This window comes from Choloepus didactylus, chromosome 2 (genome assembly GCF_015220235.1).
Source record: "Choloepus didactylus isolate mChoDid1 chromosome 2, mChoDid1.pri, whole genome shotgun sequence".
Taxonomy (NCBI): Eukaryota; Metazoa; Chordata; class Mammalia; order Pilosa; family Megalonychidae; genus Choloepus; species Choloepus didactylus.
Window position 1 is genome coordinate 16,363,687 of NC_051308.1, and position 23,434 is coordinate 16,387,120.

At 40.7% G+C, this 23,434-nt stretch overlaps 1 protein-coding gene across 3 annotated transcripts in view; it reads left to right on the top strand.

Moving 5' to 3' along the window:
* DISC1 (DISC1 scaffold protein) overlaps positions 1 to 23,434 on the top strand; it is a 403,772-nt gene that overhangs the window by 316,596 nt on the left and 63,742 nt on the right. For all 3 annotated transcript variants that reach the window (XR_005214467.1, XM_037820932.1, XM_037820929.1), the window contains exon 10: positions 15,204 to 15,264. Coding sequence is in view for 2 of the 3 variants with exons in the window: in XM_037820932.1 (XP_037676860.1) it covers positions 15,204 to 15,264 (61 nt within the window). In the remaining variant the exon portion in view is untranslated. The remainder of the gene's footprint in view (positions 1 to 15,203; positions 15,265 to 23,434) is intronic.

The following is a 23,434-nucleotide window of genomic DNA, read 5'->3' on the forward strand; positions in this document are numbered from 1 at the left end:
GGAGATGGTAGCACAACAATGTAAGTACACTGAACAAAGGTAACTATGAATATGGTTGAGAGAGGAAGATGGGGAGCATGTGAGACACCACAAGAAAGGAGGAAAGATAACGACTGGGACTGTGTAACTTGGTGAAATCTAGAGTATTCAACAATTGTGATAAAATGTACAAATATGTTCTTTTACGAGGGAGAGCAAGCAAATGTCAACCTTGCAAGGTGTTAAAAATGGGGAGGCATTGGGGGAGGGATGCAATCAACATAAACTAGAGACTGTAACTAATAGAATCATTGTATTATGCTTCCTTTAATGTAACAAAGGTGATATACCAAGGTGAATGCAGATAAGAGGGGGGGATAGGGGAGGCATGTTAGACACTTGACATTGGTGGTATTGTCTGATCCTTTATTCTACTTTGATTTAAGGTTATTTTTCCTTTTGCTGCTTCCTAGCTGTCATTTTTGTTTCCTCCTTCTTTTGCCTCTCTACCTTCTTTGACTCTCCCTCCTGCCTTGTGGAAGAAATGTAGATGCTCTTATATAGATAGTGGTGAAGGTGGTGAACACATAAATGTGTGACCATGCAGAAAACCATCAATTATTTACTTGGGATGGAATGTATGGTGAGTGAACAAAACCATATTAAAAAAAATGGGTTGATGACAAAACCTCGAGGGCAATATACTGAGTGAAATAAGCCAGACACATAAGGACAATTATTGCAGGGTCTCACTGATGGGAACTAATTACAATATGTAAACTCACAGACATGAAATATAAGGTACCAAGATATAGGACGAGGCTTAAGAATGGGGAGTGGTTGCTTAGTATGAGCAGAATGTTCAATTAGGATGAACTTAAATGTTTGGAAATGAACAGGGGTGTTGGTAGCAAGATGTGAGAATAACTAACAGTGCCGAACGGTGTGTGAATGAGGTGGAAAGGGGAAGCTCAGAGTCATATATGTCACCAGAAGGAAAGTTGGAGGTCAAAAGATGGGAATGTATAAAACTGAATCCTATGGTGGGCAATGTCCATGATCAACTGCACAAATACTAGAAATCACTTCATGAACCAGAACAAATGTATGACGATACAATTAGAAGTTAATAATAGAGGGGCCTATAGGGAAGAACTATATACCTATTACAAACTATATACTACAGTTAGTAGTATTTCAACATTTTTTCATAAACAGTAACAAATGTACTATATCAATACTAGGAGTCAACAATTGAGGGGGGTTGGTTAGGGATAGGGGAGGATTAGAGTTTCCTTTTCTTTTTTTCTTTTTTCATCTTTCACTTTATTTCTTGTCTGGAGTAATGAAAAGTTTCTAAAAATTGAACAAAAATTGTGATGGATGCACAGCTGTATGAGGGTACCCAGGGGCAAGTGATTGTACACTTTGGATCTTTGGATAATTGTATGGTATCTGAACAATCTCAGTAAAAATGAAAAAAAAAAAAAAAAAAGAATGTAAATGATGGAGAATCCCTATTTTCTACCTATCTGAAATCCATACCTACACAACACCCTCTACTGGGCAAATCTACTTGGATGTCATTCCTTAAACCTGCCTCAAATTCTACATGTTTCTTTCTTCCCAAATCTGTTTCTTCTCAGCTATTCTTCTCCACTGCCGATTGACCAAGCCAGAAACCCAGAATTCAGGCTTGATTCTTTCCTCTCTGTTTTACTCCTTGTGTAATCTTTGCCTCCTTTAGGTCTTTGTTGAAATGTCGTCATCTTAAGGAAGTCTTTCCTGATCATTCTGTTTAAAATTGAATCTTCTTCCCAATAAATACAGAATCCTTTTTTTCTTAGTATCTGGCATATTTTATATTTACTTACTTCTTTGCTTATTTTCTGTCTCCTCCCTTAGAATGTAAACTCCGTATGTATTTTATTTTTACTCTATTTAATAACCACTTATATAATAGTTGCCAATTACCAGGCACTGCTCTAAGCACTTTTATAAATATCTGCTTATTTAACACATTTTTTTCATGGTTGTAGCTTCTAGAATACTGCCCAGCACATAGTAGGTCCTCGGTAAATTTAGTTGTTGAGTGAATGAATGAATGAATGAATGACCCAACCTGGCACTAAATCCTGTCAACTCTATTTCCTAAATATCTTTCAAATTAACCCACTTTTCTTTATCCTATAAGCACCAGCAAGCACCTATCTGATCCTACAAGCACCGTCTGATTCCAGACCATTTGCATCATAGCAGCAGTATTCGATAATCCTCTTATATCTGATCTTGTTCTCCCTCAGTCCACTCCCAACATTGCAGGGAAATTATTCTTATGGAATGGAAATCTGGCTACATCACTCTCCTTTGTAAAACTCCTGAATGGCATCCCTTTGTTTTTAGGGTAAAGTCCAAATCCCCATAAGGACTTATAAAGCCCTTCTTGATGTGTCCTCTCTTTTTTCTTTCTATCCTCATTTCTCACTGCCCTCTCTCATCTTCCTTCCAATTTAATCTTCAGTCACACACTGAACTTTCAGTTTCCCTAATATATCCTGTTCCATCCATTTCCAAGCCTTTGCATGGATGTTTTTCACACCTGCCACACTCCTCTTTGCTGCCTGCCTTCTTCCCTGCTCGTTCTTCATATTTCACCTAGGTTGTCCCCCTTCTCCGCGACACCTTCCTGCCCTCCCACTCTCCAGCAAGGCGAGGTGCCCCTTTTCTGTGCTCACCAGCTACTCTGTCTTGGCCTTGCTCCCTCTCTCTGTGTTGTAACTCCTTCTTTGCTGGTGCAATCCCCTCATGAGTTCACAAGGATACAGGCAGGAGAGCACGATTGTCTTCAGCACTAGCACACCAGCTGGCACTTAGCAGGGGCTCAGTAAATGCCTGCCATGCGAGTGAATTGGTTTCCTGTGGCTTGGTGAGCCCAGGCCAGGCGATCTCCTGAGCCAGCGGGCACTTGTACTGCCAGTACTGATTTGCAGGCGCAATTATATGTGTAAATGCGGTTTCACTGTTCTGCTGTAGGACCCAATTTTTGAAAATTAGATTTTAAATGTCCTATCCTCCTCACTTGCATCTTATGCTTCTAGACATTTAGCGCATAATTTAAACTGAAAGGCATACAAAATTGGACTCATTTAATTTACTCTACTTGAAATCCATGTTATGCTATTTTTAAATTCTCATGTATCTTGTGCTCTTTAGGATGTGTTTGAGAGAGGAAGGAAGGAAGGAAGGGAAGGAGGGAAGGAAGGAAGAAGGAAGGAAGGAAGGAAGGAGGACACTCATTTTAGGATGTTAGAGAAGCTGCATGTTATTGCACCTTGTTTTAATACATTTATTTTTTGCATTAGCATTACCCCGAATACAATTTCTAAAAACTGAAAACGAGATTCTGTCTCAACATTTGCTGTGTTATGTTCCCAGTTGCAATGAGGGGCCATGACCAGCTTGTACCATGAGTCACGGTGGGGAGTTATGACACTCTTTCTCCTGTTTTCCAGCCTACATGTTCCTTCTGGTTCTGCCATGCCCATTGCAGATGGCAGGTGGGATGCAGATTAAGACATGGTCCTTAGCAGGGTGGATAGACCCCCTGCTTTACAAACACCTGCTCGCATAGGCATCCTGTGAACAGATGGGCAATATGGGTTCCCCTTCACCCATCATCCCGAATCCGCATCTAGGGTTAGGATTTGGTAGAGCAACCTTCAGGCCTCATATATGCTCTTATGTTGAGCTGCTCTGCACTCCTGGGGTGTGAGTTTTAGGGTCCTTGCAGCCGCAAAGTGCTAATGGTGTTCACACTGAAGCTTGAATGCAGATGGCACAGGGGCCCTTTGTGTCCTGCAAGTCGTCACGCACAGCTGGCCCTCACACTTTCCCTAGGGATGCCAAAATGTCCCCTGCCAGTGCTCATGATCAGAATGTTTTCCCACATGCTGTTCTCTGCTTTACAAAGCAATAGTGGGGTTCAGGGAGCTAGGTCCAGGAAAGCAAAATCAGACACATTTTGTAATAGAGCTAACAAATAACCCAGCACGTGTATGGCGAACCCAAAATGGGGTGTTGTCCTTGTGGAATTTGAGTTCCAATGGAAGAGATAGAAAGAGAAAAAAAGCAGGTAAATGAACCTATAAATAAAATAATTTCAGTAGTTATAAGAGTTATGGAGGCAGCAATCAAGGATCAGAGATGGAAAATAATGGGGGTGGAGGTGGCAGTCATGACTTTAAAGAGGAAGACCACTCTAAGCAAGTAATGTTTAAGCTGAGGCTTAAAGAATAAGAATGTTACAGGGAGGTGGCAGGAAGAAGCATTCCAGGCAGAGGGTAGGGAAAGAGCTCGATTTAGTAAAGATGAGGAAACAAGACCAGTGTGTGAGGGGAGAATGGATGAGATGTAGAGGAGAGGAGACCAGCAGGGGGCTGGATCACACAGAGCCTGAAGGCCTTGCTAGGGGTTTGAACTTGATTCCAAGGACAAAGGGAAGACAATGCAGGTGTTAGGTTTTGTCAGGCTCTATCTCTGATGGAGTAGGGCAAGTGTGAAAAGAATGGGAATTGCAAGTTCTTCCCTAGCAGATATCCTGCTGGGCGGCACCAGAGAAGATACCACTAATCATTTCCTGCATTCTTCCTTCTCTGCCTCCCAGCTTTGCTGCAGGGAAACAGGGAATAAACTGGTGCTCACAGACAGATGTGCCAAACCTTGGCTTCAGGGTTGGAGCACCCAAAGGCACGGCCAGGGAGAGCACCTTCAGCCCCCAATGCCCCGCTTGTGCTGAGCACGCAGCATCATCTCCAAACCTGCCTTGCCTTAATCTTCCCCCATGAGAGAGCTGCCTGTGAGTCTCATACACAGATTATTTCCTGAGTTTGTGGAAAGTCAAAGATTATGTTCCCCACTGGCTATTTTGATAAGGTTGAAATTCAACTATTTCATAATGTCGTGTTCATAACTGTTTAAGCTAGTCTTTTTATTTTCCCTTGTCCATTCTAGAATGAACTGCAGAGGTTGGTGGAAACAACTAATCCCTGTAGGGCAAGGGTAAAAATACAGTACGAGGCCCAGATACCATATGTCTAAATATTTAAAGTTATAAATTAATCTAGTAAGTCATTGAAGGTGACATGTTTTATTGTTCTTCCTTGACACATATAACTTGCTAATGGCTGGGATTCCAGGTATGAATTTAGAATTCTTAGTTCCTTGGATCCCTGGTCCCCAGGGAACCCATGTATTCCTCTCTCACCTCAGGCTAAGTTGCATTTGTGTCCCACCTCCATACTCCAGTAATTCATACTTTGATTACCTTTGTTACTTGGCATCCTAATTATTTGTTCTGTTTTCTATCTCCTTGCCAGACTGTTATTTCCTTGAGAGCATAAGCCGTGTCTTCTTCACTGTGGCTTCCCCAGTGCCTGGCACAGTAGCTGGCCTATAGCTGGTTGAATGATTTACTGATTGGGTATCTTTTTTGAACCCAGGACTGTGCTAAGCATTAGGTGTGCAAGAAAGAATGGATTCATAATTCTAGATGAAAGGATAGCCATGCCCTAAATGAATAGGATGGCTGCAAGAAGCCTTGAAATTTCTGGAGGAGCCAGAATTTCTAGAAGAAGAGAGTATACTAAGGAGATGATGGTCTGCAGAGGCAAATAAGCAGGGTTTTGTACACTGGAGAGGATTTTGAAGGGAGGGAAAGAAAAAAAAAAGTGGAGGAGCATATTCCTGGGAGAGAGAACAGTAAATATAAAAGGCCCAAGTCTTTGGACTCTTTTGGTTTTAGTCATGGGAATTCAACATACTTGAGAAAAATAAAAGGAAATTTATTGGCTCATGTCACCAAACCGGAAGTGGGGGCTGTGGTGGGGGAGGGTGGCTTGGATCCAGGGACTTGGAGCTGTCAGGATTCTCTCTCCTTCCCTCTTCTCTGTTTCCCTCTGAGTATCAGCTTCATTCTCACACTGTCTCCATCAGACTGAACCCCAGCTGCAGGCAGCTCCCAGCTCTCATTTTCCAGTGTAGGCACTGAAGAAGAAAGATCCTCTTTCATTTACGGTGCCTCTGAAAGGAGCCTAGAGAAAGCACCAGACTGGTTCCATGCCCCTTCAGTCAGGGGGCCGACTCTTGTAAGAAGGCGGTGCTTCCAGCAGGATGTGCTGGCAAAGGGTGGTGGTGGCAGGGTTGAGAATGAGTGACCAGCATCCCAAAAGAAAAGGGGAAGGATGTTGGGCAGAAAATCCTTCTGCATGGAGATGGGGAATATGGATGTGGTATGTTTAGGGGATAAGTTGAACAGTCGGTGACGTTAAAATCTTCCCCTTCCTTCTCCCAAACTCTCCGCTGTCAAAATCTGCAGGGTTTAAAGATCAAGCAGTAGCTGGGCTGGCTGCTTATTTCCTTCCTAAGACAGTTCAGGGAGGCACCTTCAATAGGAGAAGTCAGGACTCTGGTTTTAGCTGAAAATGGTTGCCAGTTGTTGCCCTGGAGCACATTCTGAGCTTTCCTGCCCAGTGTTCTGGGTTCTCTCCTCCAGGGACAATCACTCCGATGAACCATCAGACCCAGAAAAAAGATTTCTTACCTTTAGCAGCTACATATGCAAAACCCCTGCTATGGAGGAAAAAGTAAATTCTTTCCTTCTGTGAAATATAGAATTCCCTCAGTGACATTCATAAATTACGTTTTGTAAAAACTGGACAACAGTTTTGTGTGTGTTTGGAAAAACACAGACTTTGGCATAAAACCAAACTGGGTCTGAAGTTTTCATTTACTATTTGAGTTAACTCCTCTCAGCCTTAGTCTCCTTATCCTCAAAAGGGATTTAGAGAAAGTTAATTTGAGAATTGAATGTGATAGTGCACATACATGAAAGCATAGTACCTGTTACCTAGTGTGAGCTCATTTTCTTTAGCTTAAGAAGATTATTCCAGTCTGCTAATGCTGCCAGAACGCAATATACCAGAAATGGATTGGCTTTTACAATGGGAGTTTATTAGTTCACAAATTCACAGTTCTAAGGCCATGAAAGCATCCAAACAAAGGCATCAACAAGAGGATATCTTCACTGAAGAAAGGCCAATGGGGCCCGGAACACCTCTGTTGTCTGGGAAGGCACATGGTTGGCATCTGCTGGTCCTTTGCTCCTGCTTTGCATAACTTTCAGCTTCTGATTCCACTGATTTTCTCTTTAAGCCTCTGTGGGTTCTCACTTAGCTTCTCTGGGGCAAACTCTGTACTTCATGTCTTAGCTTAGCATTTTCAAACATCTTTCTGTCTGCATCTCCAAGCTTCTGGGTCTGTGTTGGCTCTGGGTCTCTCTCTCTCCCCTGAGCTCTCGTAAGGACTCCAGTAAACTAATTAAGACTCACCTTGAATGGGTGGGATCACATCACCATGGAAACAATTCAGTCAAAAGATCCCACCCACAGTAGGTCTGTCCCCACAAGAGTGAATTAAAAGAACATAGTCTTTAATGGAGTACATAACAGATTCAAACCAGCACAAAGATCGATTATGGATTTGGACATTTTTTCTTAAACACAAATTAAGAAAATGGTATTCCATTTTAAAAACAAAATCCCAACTTAACATTCCTTGTTCTATCAAAAATAATGAAAAAGTAAAACATGAACATGGGTGTGTGTGTGTGTGTGTGTGTGTCTGAGGGAAGTAAGAGGAGTAAGAATCAATGAGAAGGTTTTTAATTCTCAGATGGACACTACTAGACAAGGTAAATAAATAGAAACAGACATTTCAAGCTATTTTTAAAATATTGTAAATCAATCTGCAGGTCACAATGCTTTCATTTATATGCACTAGAAAGCAAGAAAGCAAACCAAAGCCTGCTGTTGTCAGCCGGGAAAGCGGAGGAAAGTTAGCATGTCTTTTCATTTAGTAAAAACATTTGGCGAGGGCACATCAGTGGGGGGCCATGAAGTGAGGCTGCTTGGAACATATAGTGTTAGCTTTTTACTGACCTGCTTTCCATATTGTGCGTTCTTGAGTTTTCTTTTTTGCCACTGAATAACGGCAATTTATAAGGCTGTGTGTTTCAAGGGCACTGTGAGATGGCACACAGGAGCAGGTCTGAACTGGGAAAGTGAGAATTACTGTATCAGATGATACCCAATTAAATAGTGAGAAGCACAGCAGGTAAAACTGGAACTTGGGCTTTATCTCTTATGTAACATAAGCACTCACTATATATTATTTTAAAAACTGGGTTGAGCTTAACCTACTCATTTCTCCTGCCCTTCCTTGTGTCCAGTCCCTAATCATCAAAACAGGAGAGGTTTCTACTGACAGGAGTTATCAAGACTAAGAAGACCTTGAGATGTCCTCTCAAGTTCAAGGGCAATAGGGCAGAACTCTCTCCCAGCGACTCAAAGGGATGTCACAGCCACCAACCGTCATACAGGGTCACACGGGGAAGCAGACGCATAAACATAGTTCATTGGTTTTACTTTCTTCGTGAACTACCAAATCGGATGAAAATGCTCCACTTCTGAAAATGCTTTCCTGCTCTGTGTTCTTTGGATACTTCTGCCAAGGTGAAGTTACCATAGCCCAGCATTTTCAGTCACATCACCAAAAGGACAGACTTTGGAAGAGCAAGTTTATCTCTCCATCCACTCCCAGTTGTGGCTGCGATGGTGGTGATTTAAGCTCCAAGTCTAGTTTTTTTTTTTTGACTGGCCCATTGCTCGTAGCTATCCTGTCTTCATCTGGGGTAGGATCTTGTATGACACATCAAGTCATTTTAAAGTAAGCTTAAGGAAAAAAAAGAGCTGGGAATTATTGGGAAGGTAAAATGATATGACATTAAATGCCTGATATTCTAAAAACAAATCTTATTTTATGCACAACTGCTGTTATGGATTATCCATGCCTCCTCTGGCTTCAGCTAGCATGGGAAATCCTTTAAGATCTGCACCTCAATCATTTCATGTAGGAGCCATTTTTTTAACCCCCTCAAAGCCAGGCTAAATCTCCCTCCTGATGCGCCCGTAATGCTTGCTGCTTTGTGTTTCTGTAATTGAACCTAATATGTTGCTTGTATTAATCTGTTTATGTGACTGTCTCTTTCACTAACCCTGGTTCTTTTGAGGCTGAGGGCAGCATCTTATTCATCTTTGTGCACCCAGTGACTGCACAGAACTGTGGTAGGCATTTAAGAAACGTTTGATGAATGTATGAATGAGAGTTAGATTCTACCCAAAAGATAAGCCTTTTCTTTGTTACTGTTTATTAATTCTGTAGGACTCATATCTTATCTTTTTTTTTTTCTTTCTGCAAATCTCGTATTAACATTAGAGAAAAAGGGAGAAGATTAGCAGCAGAATACTGAATGATGTCCGGTCCATGAGAAATGCATCTATTGCTAATTTGGTGACAGTGAATTTATTTGGTTCCAGCCACTATAGAATTTGTAATGACTAGTCCAAGGCCTAGGAAAAATCATATCCTGTTAAAGTCAGGAATCCTGTCTTGAGAGCGCTAGCTAAATGACCAGCACACATAGTGGGACGTGAAAATGCTTTAAATAAATGTATAGATGCAAATAAAAATCTGCTTATAAAACCACATGTATTTAATATCTCCTTACTGGGCATATTGAATCAATGTGGATATAAGCATTAGAAAATTAATAATCATTTTTCATATTTCAACCTACTTTGAAATCACCTTGGTCTATACTTTTATATTTTCTAAATATATATATTGTTCAATTTATTTTACACTATGCTGATTCATATTATGCTATGTGAGTAGCATTCTTCCCTGTAGTATGCATATAATAAAGTTTTCATTTATTGACAGCTGTTCTTGAAATGCCCAGTATTCTTTGCAACTCTGAGTTTTTACAGCATAGCCTATGTTCTCTCTTGAACTTACTCTTTGAGTACCAGCTTCATTTTGTTGGTGGCTGAAGTTTCACATACATTCATTCAATATGCATTTATTGAGTCCCTATTTTGTTATAAAAATTGAATTCATGCATTCTGTAACAGTGGACTCTGGGGCGATCCCTTACTTCTGTGTGACATTAAACCTTGTGGTCCTTCCACGTAGTCAACTGCAAAATGGGGATAACAATAGACCTGCTTCATGGGTACTATTATTAGTTGGTGTTTAGAACAATACCTGACACATAGGAAGTGCTCAATAGAATGTTAGCTAATGTTCATCATTATTTTCTTATCATGTATTTCCACCATTGTGTTTTCAGAGTGAGAGTCAACATCACTATGGTACCAGCAGACAAAACTGTCTAGGTTTTAGGGGCCCGTGATTGGTGTCTCCATCTTGCCCTTCATGTGAAATTTGACTTATCCAAGATTATTCAGCAGCTTTCGAGGTTCTATGCAATCTCATTCCATTGCACCTGCCAAGACAATCGACAGCAAGTCCATTTTTCTGCATTGCTGGCTTCCCTGCGTCTTCATTAGGATGGCATTACCAATTCATCTCCGTGCATGGTTTAATTACTAAAATGAACGGAGGTCTTTCCATTTACTTGAACAGAGAATGATACCTTAGATATTCAAAAATGTCTCAGAATATTATAATTTCCCCTTTGTCTTTCCCATCTTCCTTTCAGAAGATTTGATTAAACCGAAGTTAATTTTGTCTAAATCGATCCTTGAATATTGATTGGCCTCTGGAAGCTGATAGCTTATTTTGTAAAAATAGGCCAGGCCTCATTTGGTATATTCTTTTTAAAAAATGTCAATAAAATGGCTAATGTTAGACAAATATTACAATTAGTGCTAAACTGATATGATCCCTCTGGCTTCCATTTTCAAATCTGATATCGTATCATACTGATCCAGTGATACCCTCTGTATTAACTGAGGGCAGTGAGGCTTCATTCTATCTGATAGCCAGTGAGCCTGGGTATTATTCATTTCCTGTCCTATTATCATGGCAAACACTGCTGTCCTTTTATTATGCAAACAAGGGATATAGTACAGTGAAACTTAATTGGACCTGCTTCCACTTTAACATTCTCCTACCTTCCATGTTTATGCTGAAAAGGATATTGGTTTGGTTATTTTTTTCCATCAGAGTCAGAGGAACATTTTTTGATTATTGGCTATGATGAAGATTTATGGAAAATGTCACTGTGTGCTCTGGTGAGAAAGGTGTTAAGGAGTCTGGCCTCATGGCTATCTCAGGGTCCCTGGAAGCCTTGTTCCTGTTCATATTAAATAGTGCCTGGCAGAGAACCTTGCACAAAGTGGGGCCTGGATTAAATTCCTATAACATTGATTTGTGTTTGTGCCATGCTCTCCACTAAAATGCTTTCACAGATTTACTGCATTTAATTATCAATCAGTTTTTGTTTAATTGGACTCATAAAACTAATGATATGTTTTCTATTCTGATGTTGTGGCCCATACCTGGATATCACATTCCCTTTACAAATGGAGAGAAGGGGAAGTATCCCTATGTTTTCCCAGTCAGGAAGTCCAGAGTCCCCTGGCCGCCTTTGTTCCCATTAGCATGTCAGCCCTGGAACCTCATTTTTGACCTGGGCTCCTTCCCTGGAAATTTGCCTCACGATCACCATCCTCATGGATCATGGCTGTGTTGAACTTAAGATGGTGGGAAAGGAGGAAAGAGGAGTGGGGGCGAGAAAAGACATAAAAGATGAAGAGATTATTTGGATGGCTGGCTCTATTATCAATCCCCTGTGTCTGTGGACATATTACTTAGGATGTTTAAAATCTAAGTTCTGTGTCTACAATCCTGAGGTATCTCTTGAAGGTTGTGGGTCAACCCAGTGAGAATGTTCAAGCACTTTTAAACAGCTTGGCAGGCAGAGAAGTTCAGAATCCAGACAAAGTAATATTTGGAACACAGTATCCTCTTCAGATAACAGCCTCTAGACAGGTGGAAAATCATGCAGGTTCCAGGGAAAATCAAAGTGTCTGTAATTTGGTCTCCGAATACTTGGATGAGTCAAGTGTTTAGCATTCAGTTTCTTAACAACATCATTAGTATGGTAGATATCTGGATTATTTTTACACATAATAATGTGGCTTTATTTTCCTCAAGGGAGAAGCTAATCCACTTTTGTCCTTTGAAGGAATAGTGCTATCACAATATAAGTGTAGTTATATATGACCATCACAGACTTCTTAAATTATTCTCACTCCCTTAGTGGTGTTGTCCAGTCTCATTGCTTCAATTGCTGTTATCTTCCAAATGTTCTCCATCTAGACCTTTTCCTGAACTCCAGATTCATATATCCAACTCCATACTTGACATCCCCACTGGATGTGTAATAAATTTCTCAAATTTAATGTATCCAAAACTGAACTCTTGCTTGTCTCCTCAAACTGGTTCCATCTGAAGTCTCCCTGATCTCGGCAGATGACAAATCTGTTCTTTACATTGGCTCCAGGAAAATACCTGGCAGTCATTCTTGACTTCTCTCTTTTTGTCACATGCCATATTCAACCTATAGCAAATCCTGTTGTTTCTACCTTTAAAATATATCTAAACTCTGTCCTCATATCACCAACTCCTGCTAATATCCTGGTCTGTCACCATCACCTCGCCTCCTGGGTTTCTTTACTTCTACCCTGTCCTCCTCTAGTCTATCCCCAATACAGCAGCCATCAGTCAAACAATGGGAAATGTCTTCTCGCTCACAGCCAAACTCAAAATCCTGGCAGTGGCTTTCCAGTTACTATGGCTCTGTAACAAATCATCCCCAAACACAATGACTTAAAACAGCTATTTACTGTGTGCCTGAATTCTGTGAATCAAGAATCTAGGTAGGGTGTAGTGGGGATGGCTTATCTCTATGCCGTGATGTCTGGGTCACTGAGACTCAAAGGCTGGGGCTCGACTGTCCAAAGGCTCACTCACTCACATATCTGGTGTTGATCTGGCTGTCAGCTGAGACCTTATTTGGGGTTGTCAGCTGGAATACCTCCATGTGGCCTCTCCCAGTGTCTTGTGCTTCCTCAAAACACGGTCTGGATTCTCCAGGGAGAGAGAGAGCCAGGCAGAGGCTGTATCCTAGCCTCAGAAATTTTAGCGTGCCCTGTCTGTCGTCCTCAGTTGGAGCAGTCACAAACCTGTTCAGATTCAAGGGAGGGGAGATATCTGCTACCTCTTGGTGGGGAGTGTCAAGGTTCTGGAAGAGTATGTGGGGCCAGGAATACTGCTGTGGCCATTTTTAGGGAAATACACTCTGCCACAGTGGCCTACGTGATTGAATCCTGGACTGTTTCTTTGATGTCATCTCTTCTTCCCATGGAACATTCTGCTCCAGCCACAGTTTGCTACCACACTCGGGCGTGCTTCTACCCTAGAGCCTTTATACTGGTTGTCCTGCCACTGACTCACTCCCCACCACTTTCTTCAAGCTTTTACCCAAATGTCACCACCTCGATGATGCCCACCCCGACCACTCCACAGCCCCATCTTAGTCTCCTTCTCTTGATTTTTTTTCTTTTAAATACTCTGTAGTACTTACCACCATCTAATATTCCATGGAATGTTTATGTTTATTCTTTAGTATCTCTCCCTACCAGAATGTAAGACTTACATGGTGAGGGATCTTTACCTTTTCTCTATCTGTCCATTGATTTACCCCAAGTGCTTAGAACAGTGCCTGGAACTTAAATATGTTTAATATGTGAAATGAAGAGAGCATTTCTGGTTGGGGCATTCTGAATTTGCAGTGATTAACCAGCGAACACATCTCCTTTTTATAGAACAGAATCACAACAACTTAATCTCTGTACTGGCACAGTAACAGCTGCATGGGTAGGTGCTAAATAAAATAATTAATTACTTAATTTGGAAAAAAAAAACTTAGCACAATTAAATTTGTAGTTAGGCCAGCATAAATCACTGAGATAACTAAAACAGTTGTCTCTATTGTATAGATTTCTCTCTCTCTCTCTCTCCTTCTCTCTCTTTCTTTCTTTCTTTCTCTCTTTCTCTCTCTCTCTCTTTCTCTCCCTCTCTTTCTCTCCCTCTCTCCCTCTCTCCCACTCTCTTTCTCTCTTTCTTTCTTTCTCTGAATGAATGAACCAGACTTGTTTTAATTTACTGTTGAAATATTTGGTTTCTTGTAGAGGAATTTCAGGATTTTTTTTTCCAGTTCCAAATGTAACTCCTCCCTCCTCCCCACACACATACACACATTAACTGTTAACTAAATAGGATACCAAGAACTCCCCAAAGTAGAGATTCCCCATAGCACAGATCTGGGGCTAAGAGTCAGGCTGGTGGCTTCTGCTTTTCTACATTTCTCAACGTTCACATGTTAATTATCCCTTTGGCTTCAATTACCTTTGAGAATAAAGCTTGGAATAAAAATAAAAGCAACAAAAATAATGCTAATAATAACAGTGGAACTAGCAACGATGTCAATAATTACACCCACCAATTAGTGAACGCCTATCAGCTGCCAGGTCCTCTTCCAGGCACTTTCTATGCACATCCCAATCAGTTATCACCCTCAGAGGAAAGTACTTTCATTCTATAGATGAGGAGACAAAAGGCACAAGAACTCACCCAATGTGTACCAATTTTTTAAAAAAATTAGTAAAGTTCCTTTTTGATTCATTGAACCATAAAAATCATTCATTCCAACAGCATTTAGTGGTTACTGGGCGTTGAGGCTGTCTTGAGTGGTAACTTTAGAAGTGGAGGAATTGATTTTCTACTTATTGGCAAGATCATGTGCTTAGATCCGTTTTTCAATGAAATGGTTTCCTATCCCTTGCTACTAACGGTGAAGTTCCTCTGGTTCAACCGTAGGATGGGAGTTACTCCACTCTCTGGTTCTCTTTCCTGGTCTTCAACAACCAAGCCCTTGGTTACCACGTGGGAAAGGCGACAGCTATTGAACGTATCTGTGCTCTTGTGAATGACTATCAAATTGACTATCAGTGAGCTGTCTTTGAAAGAATAAAGCAAAGGTGGCACAAGCTCTGTTACCACCCCCACCTCTCACTACCATCTCCACACTCTTCCGCACGCTTAAAGCCTCTATATCCTTTTCAATGCATTACTCCAGGCAGCCACTCCCAATGGATTCTAGTATTTTCCAGACATAGGATACTATTATTATTAGTGACTTGGCCACCACGATCCTTTGTGCTTTGGCTTTTAGTTGAATAGTACTGGCTCTTGTTCCATCTTTGCAATTGCGTCAACTTTGGATTTTTGCTTTGCAGAGACAACTGTGAAGGAAAATACTGTGCAGTACATGGAAATACTTGAGGATAAACTGTGCAGGTATGAATAATAATTTCTTTATTGCTGACTCCATGGAGCATCTTGACTTTTTTATTATAATGAAATTTTAGGTTACCTTTAAGCAAAGAAAAAGGATATCCAATTTCTGTAATAAATTAACAAAGCAAAGCACAAAAAGGAGTCCTTTGAAGCCAATAAAGGAAGAGGCAGGTGTCACATAAACATCTCCCAGCCCTCATCTCCTCTTTTAAAAAGTAAATACGGAGGCGGGGCAAGATGGCAGACTGGTGAGCTGTATGTTTTAGTTACTCCTCCAGGAAAGTAGGTAAAAAGCCAGGAACTGCGTGGACTGGACACCACAGAGCAATCTGTCTTTGGGCATACTTCATACAACACTCATGAAAACGTGGAACTGCTGAGATCAGCGAAATCTGTAAGTTTTTGCGGCCAGGGGACCCGCGCCCCTCCCTGCCAGGCTCAGTCCCGGGGGAGGAGGGGCTGTCAGCTCCAGGAAGGAGAAGGGAGAATTGCAGTGGCTGCTCTCATCGGAAACTCATTCTACTGATTCAAACTCCAACCATAGATAGACTGAGGACAGACACCAGAGACTCTGAGAGCAGCCAGCCCAGCAGAGAGGAGACGGGCATAGAAGGAAAACAACACGAGAAGCTCCAAAGTAAAAGCAGAGGATTTTTGGAGTTCTGGTGAACACAGAAAGGGGAAGGGCGGAGATCAGGCCTTGAGGCGCATATGCAAATCCCGAAGCAAGGCTGATCTCTCTGCCCAGGGCACCTTTCCTTAATGGCCCTGGTTGCTTTGTCTATTAGCATTTCAATAACCCATTAGATCTCTGAGGAGGGCCGTTTTTTTTTTTTTTTTTTTTTTTTTTTTTAAATCCTTTTTGCTTTTTCTAAAACAATTACTCTAAGAAGCTCAATACAGAAAGCTTCAAAGAATTGAAATTTGGGCACGTCAAGTCAAGAGCAGAACTAAGAGAGCTCTGAGACAAAAGGCAATAATCCAGTGGCTGAGAAAATTCACTAAACAACACAACTTCCCAAGAAAAGGGGGGTGTCCGCTCACAGCCACCATCCTGGTGGACAGGAAACACTCCTGCCCATCGCCAGCCCCATAGCCCAGAGCTGCCCCAGACAACCCAGTGTGACGGAAGTGCTTCAAATAACAGGCACACACCACAAAACTGGGCGTGGACATTAGCCTTCCCTGCAACCTCAGCTGAATGTCCCAGAGCTGGGAAGGGGGAGCAGTGTGAATTAACAGAGCCCCATTCAGCCATCATTTGAGCAGACTGGGAGCCTCCCAACACAGCCCAGCAGCCCAGAACTGCCCTGGGGGGACGGCACTCACCTGTGACATAGCACAGTCATCCCTCAACAGAGGACCCGGGGTGCACAGCCTGGAAGAGGGGCCCACTTGCAAGTCTCAGGAGCCATACGCCAATACCAAAGACTTGTCGGTCAGTGGCAGAGACAAACTGTGGCAGGACTGAACTGAAGGATTAGACTATTGCAGTAGCTTTAAAACTCTAGGATCATCAGGGAGATTTGATTGTTAGGGCCACCCCCCCTCCCCGACTGCCCAGAAACACGCCCCACATACAGGGCAGGCAACACCAACTACACACGCAAGCTTGGGACACCAATTGGGCCCCACAAGACTCACTCCCCCACTCACCAAAAAGGCTAAGCAGGGGAGATCTGGCTTGTGGAGAACAGGTGGCTCGTGGACGCCACCTGCTGGTTAGTTAGAGAAAGTGTACTCCACGAAGCTGTAGATCTGATAAACTAGAGATAAGGACTTCAACTGGTCTACAAACCCTAAAAGAACCCTATCAAGGACAGCAAATGCCACGAGGCCAAAAACAACAGAAAATTATAAAGCATATGAAAAAACCAGACGATATGGATAACCCAAGCCCAAGCACCCAAATCAAAAGACCAGAAGAGACACACCTAGAGCAGCTACTCAAAGAACTAAAGATGAACAATGAGACCCTAGTACGGGATATGAAGGAAATCAAGAAGACCCTAGAAGAGCATAAAGAAGACATTGCAAGACTAAATAAAAAAATGGATGATCTTATGGAAATTAAAGAAACTGTTGACCAAATTAAAAAGATTCTGGACACTCATAGTACAAGACTAGAGGAAGTTGAACAACGAATCAGTGACCTGGAAGATGACAGAATGGAAAATGAAAGCATAAAAGAAAGAATGGGGAAAAAAATTGAAAAACTCGAAATGGACCTCAGGGATATGATAGATAATATGAAGCGTCCGAATATAAGACTCATTGGTGTCCCAGAAGGGGAAGAAAAGGGTAAAGGTCTAGGAAGAGTATTCAAAGAAATTGTTGGGGAAAACTTCCCAAATCTTCTAAACAACATAAATACACAAATCATAAATGCTCAGCGAACTCCAAATAGAATAAATCCAAAAAAACCCACTCCGAGACATATACTGATCACACTGTCAAACATAGAAGAGAAGGAGCAAGTTCTGAAAGCAGCAAGAGAAAAGCAATTCACCACATACAAAGGAAACAGCATAAGACTAAGTAGTGACTACTCAGCAGCCACCATGGAGGCGAGAAGGCAATGGCACGATATATTTAAAATTCTGAGAGAGAGGAATTTCCAGCCAAGAATACTTTATCCAGCAAAGCTCTCCTTCAAATTTGAGGGAGAGCTTAAATTTTTCACAGACAAAGAAATGCTGAGAGAATTTGCTAACAAGAGACCTGCCCTACTGGAGATACTAAAGGGAGCCCTACAGACAGAGAAACAAAGACAGAACAGAGAGACTTGGAGAAAGGTTCAGTACTAAAGAGATTCGGTATGGGTACAATAAAGGATATTAATAGAGAGAGGGAAAAATATGGCAAACATAACCCAAAGGATAAGATGGCCGATTCAAGAAATGCCTTCACGGTTTTAACGTTGAATGTAAATGGATTAAACTCCCCAATTAAAAGATATAGATTCGCAGAATGGATCAGAAAAAATGAACCATCAATATGTTGCATACAAGAGACTCATCTTAGACACAGGGACACAAAGAAATTGAAAGTGAAAGGATGGAAAAAAATATTTCATGCAAGCTACAGCCAAAAGAAAGCAGGTGTAGCAATATTAATCTCAGATAAAATAGACTTCAAATGCAGGGATGTTTTGAGAGACAAAGAAGGCCACTACATACTAATAAAAGGGGCAATTCAGCAAGAAGAAATAACAATCGTAAATGTCTATGCACCCAATCAAGGTGCCACAAAATACATGAGAGAAACATTGGCAAAACTAAAGGAAGCAATTGATGTTTCCACAATAATTGTGGGAGACTTCAACACATCACTCTCTCCTATAGATAGATCAACCAGACAGAAGACCAATAAGGAAATTGAAAACCTAAACAATCTGATAAATGAATTAGATTTAACAGACATCTACAGGACATTACATCCCAAATCACCAGGATACACATACTTTTCTAGTGCTCACGGAACTTTCTCCAGAATAGATCATATGCTGGGACATAAAACAAGCCTCAATAAATTTAAAAAGATTGAAATTATTCAAAGCACATTCTCTGACCACAATGGAATACAATTAGAAGTCAATAACCATCAGAGACTTAGAAAATTCACAAATACCTGGAGGTTAAACAACACACTCCTAAACAATCAGTGGGTTAAAGAAGAAATAGCAAGAGAAATTGCTAAATATATAGAGACGAATGAAAATGAGAACACAACATACCAAAACCTATGGGATGCAGCAAAAGCAGTGCTAAGGGGGAAATTTATAGCACTAAACGCATATATTAAAAAGGAAGAAAGAGCCAAAATCAAAGAACTAATGGATCAACTGAAGAAGCTAGAAAATGAACAGCAAACCAATCCTAAACCAAGTAGAAGAAAAGAAATAACAAGGATTAAAGCAGAAATAAATGACATAGAGAACAAAAAAACAATAGAAAGGATAAATATCACCAAAAGTTGGTTCTTTGAGAAGATCAACAAGATTGACAAGCCCCTAGCTAGACTGACAAAATCAAAAAGAGAGAAGACCCATATAAACAAAATAATGAATGAAAAAGGTGACATAACTGCAGATCCTGAAGAAATTAAAAAAATTATAAGAGGATATTATGAACAACTGTATGGCAACAAACTGGATAATGTAGAAGAAATGGACAATTTCCTGGAAACATATGAACAACCTAGACTGACCAGAGAAGAAATAGAAGACCTCAACCAACCCATCACAAGCAAAGAGATCCAATCAGTCATCAAAAATCTTCCCACAAATAAATGCCCAGGGCCAGATGGCTTCACAGGGGAATTCTACCAAACTTTCCAGAAAGAACTGACACCAATCTTACTCAAACTCTTTCAAAACATTGAAAAAAATGGAACACTACCTAACTCATTTTATGAAGCTAACATCAATCTAATACCAAAACCAGGCAAAGATGCTACAAAAAAGGAAAACTACCGGCCAATCTCCCTAATGAATATAGATGCAAAAATCCTCAACAAAATACTTGCAAATCGAATCCAAAGACACATTAAAAAAATCATACACCATGACCAAGTGGGGTTCATTCCAGGCATGCAAGGATGGTTCAACATAAGAAAAACAATCAATGTATTACAACACATTAAAAACTCGAAAGGGAAAAATCAATTGATCATCTCAATAGATGCTGAAAAAGCATTTGACAAAATCCAACATCCCTTTTTGATAAAAACACTTCAAAAGGTAGGAATTGAAGGAAACTTCCTCAACATGATAAAGAGCATATATGAAAAACCCACAGCCAGCATAGTACTCAATGGTGAGAGACTGAAAGCCTTCCCTCTAAGATCAGGAACAAGACAAGGATGCCCGCTGTCACCACTGTTATTCAACATTGTGCTGGAAGTGCTAGCCAGGGCAATCCGGCAAGACAAAGAAATAAAAGGCATCCAAATTGGAAAAGAAGAAGTAAAACTGTCATTGTTTGCAGATGATATGATCTTATATCTAGAAAACCCTGAGAAATCAACGATACACCTACTAGAGCTAATAAACAAATTTAGCAAAGTAGCGGGATACAAGATTAATGCACATAAGTCAGTAATGTTTCTATATGCTAGAAATGAACAAACTGAAGAGACACTCAAGAAAAAGATACCATTTTCAATAGCAACTAAAAAAATCAAGTACCTAGGAATCAACTTAACCAAAGATGTAAAAGACCTATACAAAGAAAACTACATAACTCTACTAAAAGAAATAGAAGAGGACCTTAAAAGATGGAAAAATATTCCATGTTCATGGATAGGAAGGCTAAATGTCATTAAGATGTCAATTCTACCCAAACTCATCTACAGATTCAATGCAATCCCAATCAAAATTCCAACAACCTACTTTGCAGACTTGGAAAAACTAGTTATCAAATTTATTTGGAAAGGGAAGATGCCTCGAATTGCTAAAGACACTCTAAAAAAGAAAAACGAAGTGGGAGGACTTACGCTCCCTGACTTTGAAGCTTATTATAAAGCCACAGTTGCCAAGACAGCATGGTACTGGCACAAAGATAGACATATAGATCAATGGAATCGAATTGAGAATTCAGAGATAGACCCTCAGATCTATGGCCGACTGATCTTTGATAAGGCCCCCAAAGTCACCGAACTGAGCCATAATGGTCTTTTCAACAAATGGGGCTGGGAGAGTTGGATATCCATATCCAAAAGAATGAAAGAGGACCCCTACCTCACCCCCTACACAAAAATTAACTCAAAATGGACCAAAGATCTCAATATAAAAGAAAGTACCATAAAACTCCTAGAAGATAATGTAGGAAAACATCTTCAAGACCTTGTATTAGGAGGCCACTTCCTAGACTTTACACCCAAAGCACAAGCAACAAAAGAGAAAATAGATAAATGGGAACTCCTCAAGCTTAGAAGTTTCTGCACCTCAAAGGAATTTCTCAAAAAGGTAAAGAGGCAGCCAACTCAATGGGAAAAAATTTTTGGAAACCATGTATCTGACAAAAGACTGATATCTTGCATATACAAAGAAATCCTACAACTCAATGACAATAGTACAGACAGCCCAATTATAAAATGGGCAAAAGATATGAAAAGACAGTTCTCTGAAGAGGAAATACAAATGACCAAGAAACACATGAAAAAATGTTCAGCTTCACTAGCTATTAGAGAGATGCAAATTAAGACCACAATGAGATACCATCTAACACCGGTTAGAATGGCTGCCATTAAACAAACAGGAAACTACAAATGCTGGAGGGGATGTGGAGAAATTGGAACTCTTATTCATTGTTGGTGGGACTGTATAATGGTTCAGCCACTCTGGAAGTCAGTCTGGCAGTTCCTTAGAAAACTAGATATAGAGCTACCATTCGATCCAGCGATTGCACTCCTCGGTATATACCCGGAAGATCGGAAAGCAGTGACACGAACAGATATCTGCACGCCAATGTTCATAGCAGCATTATTCACAATTGCCAAGAGATGGAAACAACCCAAATGTCCTTCAACAGATGAGTGGATAAATAAAATGTGGTATATACACACGATGGAATACTACGCGGCAGTAAGAAGGAACGATCTGGTGAAACATATGACAACATGGATGAACCTTGAAGACATAATGCTGAGCGAAATAAGCCAGGCACAAAAAGAGAAATATTATATGCTACCACTAATGTGAACTTTGAAAAATGTAAAACAAATGGTTTATAATGTAGAATGTAGGGGAACTAGCAGTAGAGAGCAATTAAGGAAGGGGGAACAATAATCCAGGAAGAACAGATAAGCTATTTAACGTTCTGGGGATGCCCAGAAATGACTATGGTCTGTTAATTTCTGATGGTTGTAGTAGGAACAAGTTCACTGAAATGTTGCTATATTATGTAACTTTCTTGGGGTAAAGTAGGAACATGTTGGAAGTTAAGCAGTTATCTTAGGTTAGTTGTCTTTTTCTTACTCCCTTGCTATGGTCTCTTTGAAATGCTCTTTTATTGTATGTTTGTTTTCTTTTTAACTTTTTTTTTTCATACAGGTGATTTAAAAAAGAAGGGAAAGTTAAAAAAAAAAAAAAAAAAAGAAAGAAAAAAGACAAACAAGGGGAAAAAAAAAAAAAAAGATGTAGTGCCCCCTTGAGGAGCCTGTGGAGAATGCAGGGGTATTCGCCTACCCCACCTCCATGGTTGCTAACATGACCACAGACATAGGGGACTGGTGGTTTGATGGGTTGAGCCCTCTACCATAAGTTTTACCCTTGGGAAGACGGTTGCTGCAAAGGAGAGGCTAGGCCTCCCTGTATTTGTGCCTAAGAGTCTCCTCCTGAATGCCTCTTTGTTGCTCAGATGTGGCCCTCTCTCTCTGGCTAAGCCAACTTGAAAGGTGAAATCACTGCCCTCCCCCCTACGTGGGATCAGACACCCAGGGAAGTGAATCTCCCTGGCAACGTGGAATATGACTCCCAGGGAGGAATGTAGACCTGGCACCGTGGGACGGAGAACATCTTCTTGACCAAAAGGGGGATGTGAAAGGAAATGAAATAAGCTTCAGTGGCAGAGAGATTCCAAAAGGAGCCGAGAGGTCACTCTGGTGGGCACTCTTATGCACACTTTAGACAACCCTTTTTAGGTTCTAAAGAATTGGGGTAGCTGGTGGTGGATACCTGAAACTATCAAACTACAACCCAGAACCCATGAATCTCGAAGACAGTTGTATAAAAATGTAGCTTATGAGGGGTGACAATGGGATTGGGAAAGCCATAAGGACCAAACACCACTTTGTCTAGTTTATGGATGGATGTGTAGAAAAGTAGGGGAAGGAAACAAACAGACAAAGGTACCCAGTGTTCTTTTTTACTTCAATTGCTCTTTTTCACTCTAATTATTATTCTTGTTATTTTTATGTGTGTGCTAATGAAGGTGTCAGGGATTGATTTAGGTGATGAATGTACAACTATGTAATGGTACTGTAAACAATCGAAAGTACAATTTGTTTTGTATGACTGCGTGGTATGTGAATATATCTCAATAAAATGATGATTTAAAAAAAAAAAAAAAAAAAAAAAAAAAAAGTAAATAGATTAAGATGTTTAAAGGGGTCTTGGGGAGATCACAGGGTAGTTTTCATGTTCCATAGACAGAGAAGAATATTTTTG